The sequence below is a fragment of the Boleophthalmus pectinirostris genome, unplaced genomic scaffold (assembly GCF_026225935.1).
Source record: "Boleophthalmus pectinirostris isolate CB_2022bp ecotype Guang Dong unplaced genomic scaffold, ASM2622593v1 HiC_scaffold_20, whole genome shotgun sequence".
In the NCBI taxonomy this organism is placed as follows: Eukaryota; Metazoa; Chordata; class Actinopteri; order Gobiiformes; family Gobiidae; genus Boleophthalmus; species Boleophthalmus pectinirostris.
Window position 1 is genome coordinate 22,111,568 of NW_026571153.1, and position 11,477 is coordinate 22,123,044.

The following is an 11,477-nucleotide window of genomic DNA, read 5'->3' on the forward strand; positions in this document are numbered from 1 at the left end:
GCAAAAATAAAACCACAAATGATATCACTAAAATAATGTAAAACAAAAAACATGTTGTCATAATTGTATTCACACTTTCAAAGACTGGTTTGCTCCTCATTGATCCGGTTCTTCAGTCTTCAGGTATCCAGAACAGTCTGTGATCTTTTTAATTTGTTTCACATCCAAAGGCTCAGAGCACATGGGGCACACAGTCTCTGTCTCCAACAGCAGGATGAACTGGGAATATAGCGCAGGGAACTCGCAGTGGGGGCAAACAGACCAGTCCTCTTTCAGCATATGACGACCTGTTACTATGCAGTACGGCAGGTTGTTTTTGCAGGAAATACAAAGGAGATCATTCTGCGGTAATTGAAATCCGCAGAAAGGGCAAGGCGTAGTTTCTTCCTCCAGCTCCGATGTATCCGGACGCCGAACCATGGCCTCGATCTTCTTCCTGTACTTGGGGTCTATATCGTTACGGTACTCTGGTCTCATTAACATTGCAGCAGAACTAAAAGCTGAATTCTTCAACCCCGCACGGTGACACTTGATGACTGCAGATGTCAGGATGGGAACAACATGTGCTGGAAACTTGCTGATATTATTACTGACACGAATTAGCATCCGAGCCGCTTTGAGATGGTCTCCCCTTTTTACATGTACCTTAACCAGCAGGTAGGAGTGGAGGATCATTAGGTTGGTGGACATTTCAGACGGTATCCTTACTTTCTGGGCTTGCAGCTCAGTGTACATACTAAAAAGCACATCATGGGCATTTCGGTAGTTTCCTGCTGACTGCTCCTCTCTAGCAATGATTATAGCAGTGCGGGCAGCCTCTCTGTATTGCTGCAGCGCCATGTAGAGACGGAATAGGTACTCGGCATCCCTGGACACACCATCACTCTCTCCTATTAGGTAATCTATCAGCTGTGTTGTCAGTACGGGGTCTTTTGCTTGGCCCACAGTCTCTATGGCCATCTCAACAGCCAAGTTGTCTTCAGTGTTTGAACACTTGAGGAAATGCTTCAGAGCTCTGTTGTATTGCCCACACTTCTGAAAGAACTTTCCGGCCAGCAGGTGTTTCTTTTCCCCCTCAAAGTAAAGAGCAATGCTTTTGTAGTCCTCCTGTGTCGCTTCAGAGCCAATGATGTCGGCATAGACCTCCATCTGTCCATGTTGCTGTGCCAGCTGAAAGGCTTCGTCATTGCACTGAGAGAGGACAAGGAAATGTATGGCCGAGGCATAGTCATTTAAACGCAGGAAAAACCTGGCAACCATCTTTGCTCCATCAATGCTCTGTGTCTCCCGGACGATGCGAACAGCGTCCTCTGGATTGTTCAGATGGTCGAGCAGCACACGGATCACATTGTCCCAGTCTTTGGCACTCTCATAAGCTTGAGCCGCCTCTTTGTACTTGCCGTGTGCCTCCTTCGCTTTTGCATATTGCAAGTGAATTTTTGGAGAAGACACATTTGGAAGCAACTCGCCCACTTTGGACCAGTTCTTACACCGAATATAAGCAGATGCAGCTTTGTCATAATATTGTCCTTTTTCATAGAGTTGAGCAGCTTCAGCAAATTGCTTCATGCTCTCCAGGATGGCTCCACACTCTTTCTTCAGGACTCGACTTGGGTGCTGCACAGCCTGAGCAGAGCCTCTCCTGATGTCCCCCATCCGAATGGACATCCGGGCTACTCCCGCCTGACACACCTCATCATGCTCTTTATTATCATGTGTCATTCCTTTCTCATAATGTGCTAGTGCATTCACATAGTCTCCAATAAACTCAAGGTGAGCAGCGTATTCCTTAGAAATAAAAGGAATCTGGTCTTCTGCTAATCTCTTGGCCAGCAATAGAGCACTGTCCCAGTGTAGCAGGTCTCTCCTCATCTCCAGGGCGGCGTTTGGGCAGCTCGAGGAAAGGTAAAGGTCTTGTGCTTGATTGAAGTCGCCCAGAAACATGGCCAAATGACCTGCTAGTAAATTCCTGTCCTCAATGCCCTGAATGCTCATTAGTGACATCACCATGCCAACATTGCTGTTCATTCGATATATCTGAATAGCGAGCTCAATCTCCATGTGTACCAGGCAGGCTTTCCCCATCTCATCAAAGTCTTTTTCAGCACCTGAGGTTCTGCACAACTCCCGAGCATCATGGAACCTCTTCAGCATCAGTGCATCATTCAGTTGCTTGTTGATGTCTTCTGATGACTTAGCATCTTTTTTGGCAGAGCTTTTTAGAAACAAGTGTGTATTCAGGGTGACATCGCTGGTTTTTCCACTGGCTGTTTGACAGGTCAGCTCTCCATTATACAAGAGCAAAGGCTTCTGGGAAAAGAGAAGAGGAGTGCTTCCAACCAACACCACCCGGGGACCATATATAGTGGTTTTATGCAGGGCGTAAGTGTAGACTTTGTCATCGTCATATGCCACAAACACCCCTCTATCAGCATGCCAGTTGTCCCAGAGCACTCCTGTGATGGTCGGGGAGAAGTTGGGGAGCTCAAGGCAGAAGTCAGCTGCATTTGAAGGAGAGAGTAAGAAGCCACCATTCTTGTCATCAATAAAAACTATCCGTGATCCATTCAGATCTGGAAACACTTTGATCACACCAACAGAGTGTTTGTAACTGTACACCTTTTCCCAGTCCTCCACCAGGAAACACAAAATATGACCTAAACTTGTTCCGTAATATAGGAAATCGTTGGTCAGAGTATGACATAAAATCCGTCCTTTTCTGTCATCATCTGGAAACAGCTTCATCTGTCTCTTCTCCTCCTGGTCTCTGCCTTCAATCATGTGCAGCTGAACCTTTCCCTCAAACAGCGCAGCAGCGTATTCAGCATTGAGACACATGTTGGCTATTGTACCCAGATATTCAATGTCCTTCAACTTTTTAAAACCAGGCGTTTGATCTTCTATAGCATAAAACCGGGCTCTGTTGTTCATTCCCACTGCCACATGGTATGGTCCCACTGCAATAAAAGTTGGTTGAACTTCCACTTCAATAGCCACAGGACTCTCCCCTTCCACTTGGTTGCACACAGTGACCTCTAACAAAGAGGTAAGAAAAGCCATTCTGGTTCCAAAACTGTCACCCAGAATGGGCAGCTTGGTAAGGAAAACATGAAGCGTTCCTTTTTGAGTGGAGACGGCCAGTAGTTGACCATCATCTGTCCAGCTAAGCTGGTCCAGTCCTTTAGTTTCATCATCCAGTCGAAGTAAATTACTTATATCTTTAAGATCAGAAAGCTCATGGATCTTTATTGTGTTGTCCCCACAAGAAGCAGCTTTGTTTAAAGCTGAAGAGATGGCCACACTGTTGAGACAAACTTTGTGATTGTGCGCCTGGTAAAGTTCGTGGCCTATTTCTCTGATGTGAGTAGAGATCACCACAAAATACCCATTGGAAAAACCAATGAGGATGTAACCATCACCATACCAGCGATATGACACAATATGCCCATAGTGGCGCTCAAAAGCCAAATCTATCCTGTCCTCAGGGTCATTAATGTTGAACAGAACAAGTATTTTCTTGTCCACAGAGACACTTACAGTGCTCTCACCATGCGTGGACCTTTCATCCGTCTTTTTCACAGAAAAATAAATTTCAGCTGGTTCACCAAGTAATGTTGTCTGTCGAATTGTTTCCCCTTCAGGATTACTGATTGTAAGAGTGTTGTCTTCACTTCCTAGAGCCAGAAGATTTTGAGAACTCCAGCATCCACATGTTATCTTTTTGGTATGTTTACCAAGTACAGGAATCTTGCGTGATGTCTGTGGATTATAAATCAGTAGATTTCCTTTAACAGTTCCAATGGCCAACAGAGAACTTGTTTTTGACCACAAAATGAGGGACATTTGATCTCTCATTCCACTCTCTATGTGAGATGTTTTATTGACAGTAGCGTCCCAAAGGTGAACAGCGTTGGATTTCGCAGCTATCACAGCCAAAGTATCTCCATCTTTGTCCCAGTCCATCCCCACGCAGCGGCCTGGCAGATTGAGCTCTGCCCACTTGTGTCCATGCCGGTCAAATATTTTCACACTGTTATCATGTCCTGCCACAGCAACATAATTGCCAAGACGTTTCTGCCACCGATAAAGTATGTTGGATCCTGCCCACGCTTTATCCGCAAGTACGAAAACACACTTCATTGTTGTAGCATTTATTTTCCGATGTCCTCCCGTTTCAACCTTATACAAAAATGTGTGAGTCACAAAGCTTTGAGCATGACATGGCAGATTTAAGAATTCAAAGTCTTGGTTATCGTCTTGGTTATCGTCTTGGTTACCACGGAGGAACCTGGTAACCAAGACGATAGCAGTGAACCCAGAGCCAAAGGAACAAAATGGACCTTCAAACTATGGAATTCAACTCTGGAAACTACAGAAACATTTCTCCATATGTAGCTGCAAAGTATCAATTCTGAGATTTGGGAATTTTAGACCCCGTTTACACTGAAACGAATCCACGTCCAGACACGTCGCATCTGTGTCCGCAAACCTTCCTTATTCACACAGCTTTGAGCAAATTTGTTTACGTTTTACAGAAACAAAACGTAAAACCACGTGGCTAATCTGCATTAACTGAGCGCTCAAAAAACTGCTCGCTATTGTGCGCTGATGCGGTTCAGCTTCTGTCGGACTAAAGGACACAACTCAGTGGATTATCTGTGTTCTTTCTGTGACAGAGGGATCTTCTGCTGATGGTGAATCTGTTCTGTGCTTTTATTGTGTTGGAGATGGTTCATGTTAAACTTTTCAGAGATTATGCAGGTCATACTCTTAGACCATATATTTGAATATATTCTAACCTCTTAGTGTTTTGGTGGTGAATTTGCTACTTCGCGGTGCATAGACCTACATCAGCATATCAGCATATCAGTGTTTTCAGGCGTCCGCACAGTGCCAGATCAGATCCGTACTCAAATGAATTTGTGGTGTGAACGCCCCTTTAGACATGAAATGTCAACATTATCGGACTTGGACCAAAGTCGGGGGTTAAATTCTATGCATGATTATAAGCAAAAATGTCTATTACAGTCATGGTGTATTTTTCACGGTTGGCCAGCAGGGGCACAGAGAATCCTCCAAAAAATATTGTAAAAATTATTATATGCACATGTTTTGTCCGATTGTGATGACATTTCTATCAGTTATACACTGCATGACCCTTATTCCATTGATATGTCAAATACAGTTATCAGGGATACAGCACCACCTATATGAATGCACACAATTTATTATTGTGTGACATAAAATTAGTTTTACATTCATTTGTAAAACTTTGCCAAAACATTCACTGACGTACTCCTCATCATAAAAGTCAGTAAGACCTATGCCCTAGTTTTACACTTTTGCCTCTAGAATAATTTCACTTCTGAGAAATTTAAAGGCACACTATGTAACTTTTCTGGTGGAGGATGTGTTTTCATGCACTTAGTCTTAGTGTGACAGTGCTCTTGACCATTAAAGTCACGTGACCTGTGGCTTAGTGTCTACAGTTTGTCTCTAGAATCATTCACTTTATCCAATTTTAAAGGTACACTATGTCATTTTTCTGGTGGACGAGCTGTTGGCCTCGAGAGCTGTCGGGAAGAGAGAGCGGTGTGTCGGGGCGGTCGCGAGTCCCCGGCGCTCGCCGGGGGGGCGGTGCGCGCCCGGGGCGAGGGCCACCATCGCCGCGCACGGCTTTAATTGTACTATTATAATTCACTATACAATGACCCAGAAAACAGGGACTAGATTACAGCTGAGGGATGCAGAGATAGTTTTAGTTCATGTACAAGATATTCTATTTCTATCTATATGTCTAATCAATTAACTACATTGGGCAAGGATTTATTGATAGGGCTATGCTGACTCAAGACTCATCACCCTGATCAGACCAGCAAGACGCTCCTGTAAGGGGAGTGAGATGAATTTGGGGGATCCTTGTCACAATTGGATAAGATTGTGCAACGTGCCAAGAGGCCTGGCTGACCTGTGCACCAACGAAGAGGCACTAAGTCTAAACCATGGTCACCTCCCACTATAGTTTGAGTATAAAAATTATTGTATAGGCGTAAATATTCAGTCTCTGCATGGGAATGTCAGCACAGACTCCTTGTACAAGTATGACTTTGGGATAAGTAAATTATCTGGACTTTATTTCTGTTTCAAGTGTAAATTTTTATCTAAGCAGAAACTAACGAACACGTGAGGAAAAAGGTATTTTCCTAACCCGACTAGGTACTTCCGGTGGCTGTGGGCTGACCGAGCATGCGCAGTAATGCTCTTTTCTCCCGCGGGCACACGCAAATGCACGCAAACGCACACACGGAGCGCGGGCTCATGTATCACGTGATCGCTTTGACCAATCAGAGCAAGAGGAGCTAGAGCGGAGCTGAAGCTAACGATTATAAAGCGTTTTTTAAGACAACTGAAGGATTTTGAGCTGAGAAAAAGTTTATGATCTAAAAATAGGTAAACATCACCACAAAATCCGACATTTTTGAAAGTTGTAGGTCCCTGTCAGCCGAACACGAGCAGTTTGTGATTTCATTGTGCTCTATGAGAAAATTCTTCTCTCGGCCCATGGGATTTTTTCCACTGTAGTACCAGTGAGTGTCCTCTACGTCAACTCGATGCAGCTACAAGCAGCAACACCCTATTCAGTTATTTTAATAGATCCATGTCACGAACCCAGTGAATCGGGAAGGCACAAGTCACAGTGACGTGGTCCAATCAGGACACAACTAGAGCTCCTACGTCAGCGTATCAGTGTTTTCAGGCGTCCACACGGTGCCGGATCAGATCTGTACTCAAATGAATTCGTGGGAGCTGGCGGCACCAGATTGTTCTGTCTCTGGTGTTTTCCATTGGATTAGTGTAGACAAACACTGCATCTGCAACAAAAACGACTCAAATACATACTCGTGTGGATGGGGCCATAGTTAGCATGGTTAAAATACTAACATTTCAGATATGTGTGAAAAAAAACACAACACCGTGTCCAGGAATTCATATTAATTGTATTACTATTACCAGACATTTGAACGGATAACAGAACAAAGTAAAAGAAAATGGAGAAAAAATACCAAATTTGTCTATTTAAATTTTGCTTCCCAATTATCTGATTACTGTGTGTCTGTGGATTCATTTTCTTTGCTAAACACAGGCCCAGATAGCTCCGGCGCTGCTCAGTGATTCTCTTTGATTGTTTGGTGGCAAAAAGGAAGAAAAAACGCCTCCATCCTGTTTAATAAGATCTTTCTTAAAACATTTGTTAATATGCCCAGAAGGCTTGTAGAGCTTCCTGGCCCCCATCCTCACCGTACTCTTCCAGATGTTCTTTCACACCCTTTCATCCTTTCTTTGTCGACAAAAACAACTCACTTTCTTTTCTCATCAATTCTTTTGTACTCTGGTGGATAAAGTACTCGATTTTGTTACCTAAGTAAAAGTACAGATACAGGAGCAAAAAGTTACTCATGTAGAAGTAAAGTCACATGAAAAATCTACTTGAGTGTGCTTAAAGAGTAAAAAGTATAAGTATAAAGGATGACATATAGTGATTTTGATTCAATTGATTTCTTACCCTTCTAACCATTTTTGTGTATTTGTATATTTTGTTGGGACGTTTTTGTGTATTTGTATATTTCGTTGGGACATTTTGGTGTATTTGTATATGTGTATTTGTATATTTCGTTGGGATGTTTTTATGTATTTGTATATTTTGTTCTGATGTTTTTGTGTATTTGTATATTTTGTTGGGACGTTTTTGTGTATTTGTATATTTTGTTGGGATGTTTATGTGTATTTGTATATTTTGCTGGGAGGTTTTTGTGTATTTGTATATTTTGTTGAGACGTTAGCTCAAATTAAATGCTCTAACCATAAAGAAAAGTACTTTTTACTTCTCACTCTAGATCTAAATTGTAAAGTACAGATACGTGCTCTCAAATGTAGTGAAGTAAATGTTAAAATTATCCACTTTATTCACTGCTTTTCTCCATAGAGATGTTATTACTTTGCTGGAATGTTTCACAGTATGGCATTAAACCTTTCTATCTTCACGGAAACCAAACCAGACCAAGTTACAGGTCAGATCTGTGGAGAGGCAACCCCACTCACAATCAGAATGCCTGTGTTTCTAGGTATTTTTGAGTTATAAAACCATCTGCAATTGAATAAATGTAAGGTAGAACTGTTTAATGTCATACTGTGGAACATTCCAGGCACAGAAACAAGCTGCTGACTAAAAAGTATTGTATTTTTACTTTTGTACTGCGTAACCTTCCACCGCTGGTATTCTGTCGTATCTATTATCAAAAGCACGGCGAGGGAGGGGGCGGATGAGCAACCGAAAATGGAAACCGGAATAGGAAGCCAACTGTCAAGGTGTTTTGCGAAAGGAAATAAGCATAGACAGTGGAGGAAAGAGAAGCGGAGGAAAAGAAGGACGCCCGGGGCCCGCTGGTGATCGGGTTGGCGAGGTGACGGGGCGTAAGTGGCAGCTGTGAACACCTGTCAAAACATATTTAGGTCAGCACCTCAGGACCTGATCGGAGCTGAAGGAAATCAACAGCCGAGATGATACAGATACACCAGGCCTTCTCTTAAACGTTAACCCGCGAATATGAATTTCCTGTTCGCGAGAGTGATTGATAAACTATGCGCATTCGTCTATTAGTTTTGGTGCCGCTGTACACATAAGGAAGTGCACGTCACGGCGGGGAGAGGGTGGGAGGGATGGTGGGTGCTCGCAGGCAGCTGTCTGTCTCCCATTGTCTAGACTGGATCATGTGGCTGCATACTGAAAAGCAACGGGAGTGACATGCTGATAGCTGTCCAACTTGATAATACTCATTTGACAGTTAAAGTTAGTTGTGAAAGTGAAGAAACAGGCAAAGTTTTGGGGGTTTTATGTAATTGAATCGTGAAAATATTGTGGAGAAATGCGTTAGTGGTGGGCAGTGTTGGGAAGATTACTTTTAAAATATACTCCCCTACAGATTACAGATTACATACCCCAAAATGTAGTTTGTAACGTAATCCATTAAATTACTTAAAGTGAGTAACATAATCTGAATACTTTGGATTACTTGATATTGTCATGCTTTTTAAAACTACATGAATGTAGCAACCACATCCTGAAAATTCTTGTTTGTTCTCTTCAAATTGTCTGTTGAGCCAAAGTCTCCATGAACAGACTTTTGTTTACTGTAGAGGAGCAAAGACTAGGATATTTTAACATAAAATGTTTTGTCTGCTAAAAGACAATCAAAAGACCAGTCTTTCCTTAAAAATATTATTGATAGAGAAATTATTTTTATATGAGATCATTACTGCCTTAAATTATTTAGTCCCGGTTTAGTCCCAGTTTATGTCCCGGTTTTAGTCCTGGTTTAGTCCTGGTTTTAGTCCTGGTTTAGTCCTGGTTTTAGGCCTGGTTTAGTCCTGGTTTAGTCCTGGTTTAGTCCTGGTTTTAGTCCTGGTTTTAGTCCTGGTTTTAGTCCTGGTTTTAGTCCTGGTTTTAGTCCTGGTTTTAGTCCTGGTTTAGTCCTGGTTTTAGTCCTGGTTTAGTCCTGGTTTTAGTCCTGGTTTAGTCCTGGTTTTAGTCCTGGTTTTAGTCCTGGTTTTAGTCCTGGTTTTAGTCCTGGTTTTAGTCCTGGTTTTAGTCCTGGTTTTAGTCCTGGTTTTAGTCCTGGTTTTAGTCCTGGATTTAGTCCTGGTTATATATATGTTGCTTTGCCTGTAATTTTCCACAATATGGTAAATGTTCACATTTATATATAACTTTTCCACAAGGTACTCAACAAGGAACCATTCAGCCATTCACACTCCAGTGGACACAGACACTGGGGCAAGGTGGGTTAAGTGTCTTGCTTAATGACACAACAGCAGCATTCATCTGTGGGAGCTGGAATCACACCACTGTAGGTCAGTGGATTTGACCACTCAACCACTGATGTTAATACCAAAAGCAGGATTCGAACCCCAAACTTTCGGCTCAGTGGACAAACACTCTACTAACTAAGCTACTGTCACCCCTCACGATATGGTATTAAACTTAAATGAAATGCATTTATTTAATTAAAGGTAATTGTAATGCTCAAATTAACATTAAAAACATGTCTTCTGATTGAGTGCTCACCTCTTCACTCATCTCCCCTGTTAATTGTCCTGGTAGAGTCTCCTGATTGTTTATATGGAGATCAAAATGCTTAATACCATACTTTGGAGCATTGCAGGTAAAGCATTCCTAGTGAAGAGTGCTTACTGCAAAATAGCCAACAGCTATGGAAAAGTCTGGGGTCATACAGTAATACAATGTGCATTGGACTGTGCAGGGAACAGTCATGGTTATGTAGTAGAGCAGTGCGCCCTCGAGCCAGAGAGTGGACAGATCAATACCTGCTGCTAGAATGGGTACTTTTTATTGAGAATGGTTTGAAGCAAGGATACTACTGTTGTGTATGTTACATGTGTTCGAGTGCTGTGAGTGGATGTACTTGGATGGGCCTCAAGCACAGAATCACTGCCACATCTCAGTCCATGTGTGAAACTGCTGATTCAGATGTCAATTTCCCATTTGTTTTTGTCTTTTTGGAAACTGAAAACAGTGTAAAGCACAACAGAATGCCCTTAAGGTGGTTGTTTTCAGTCCAAAATATTTTAAAATTTGACTAAATGTTTTATAACTTTTCAGAAATATTTTTAAAATAAAATTATAGGTCTTGGTGGTGTTCACTGTTATTTACATGGAGTTACCATCACGAGAAAAGTTACACAGTGCACCTTTAAATGCAACTTGATGTAAAAATACAGTACTCTGATTGGACCATGATTCATATCATATGTTACAGTATGTTACAAAATACATTTTAATATAGGTATTCAGTGTTCTGTAACTAAATATGTTTTCAAAGTATTCTTCCCATCATAAAAATAGGACATCCTGCCATAAAGGTTGTCAGGCTGGTGCTACCTAGTGCCTCCGCTCAATTTCATTTTTCTCCAGGGACTAGGTCAGGAGTCGGAATACACTAGATGATATGCAAAAACCCTGGAAATTGTAGATCATGCTCCAGCCAATCAGTGAAGAGCTGTGAAGCCATGACGTCAAACTCAAGGACCTGTCTGGGTCCCTTTTGTGGAACAGCACAACAGTAAACAAACCGGTCGAGATGGATGCAGACGAAGACAGACATTCTGTGTTTGCAACCATTCCCGAGGATTTAAAGACAGAACAAAGAGAATGTTTGGTGAATTTTATCAAGGGGAAAGATGTTATTGCCCTCCTTTTTACGGGATTTGGGAAAAGCTTAATATACCAGTCAGCCCAGTTAGCAGTTACATACATCACAACCAAATAGCAGCGATTGGTTAAATTAAAAAAGTTCCCTCCTACCGTCAAGCGAATGAATCCTAATGTCCACGAAGTGAAACCAGCTGATGAATCGGGCTGTCATAAAAGTGCATTGTGTATCTTTTCTGGCAGAGGACTC

The 11,477-nt window shown here is 42.1% G+C and overlaps 1 protein-coding gene across 1 annotated transcript; it reads right to left on the reverse strand.

The window, feature by feature from the left end:
* Nucleotides 1-31: 31 nt before the first annotated feature.
* Nucleotides 32-4,156, reverse strand: LOC129409863 (WD repeat-containing protein 19-like). Its single transcript, XM_055156724.1, has one exon. The coding sequence runs from the start codon at nucleotides 4,138-4,140 to the stop codon at nucleotides 97-99; it is 4,044 nt and encodes a 1,347-aa protein (XP_055012699.1). The 5' UTR covers nucleotides 4,141-4,156; the 3' UTR covers nucleotides 32-96.
* Between the last annotated feature and the right edge of the window lie 7,321 nt (nucleotides 4,157-11,477).

Bases quoted from the DNA above. Each gene is read 5' to 3' on its own strand.
- LOC129409863 (XM_055156724.1), bottom strand. From the start codon at position 4,140: ATGAAGTGTGTTTTCGTACTTGCGGATAAAGCGTGGGCAGGATCCAAC.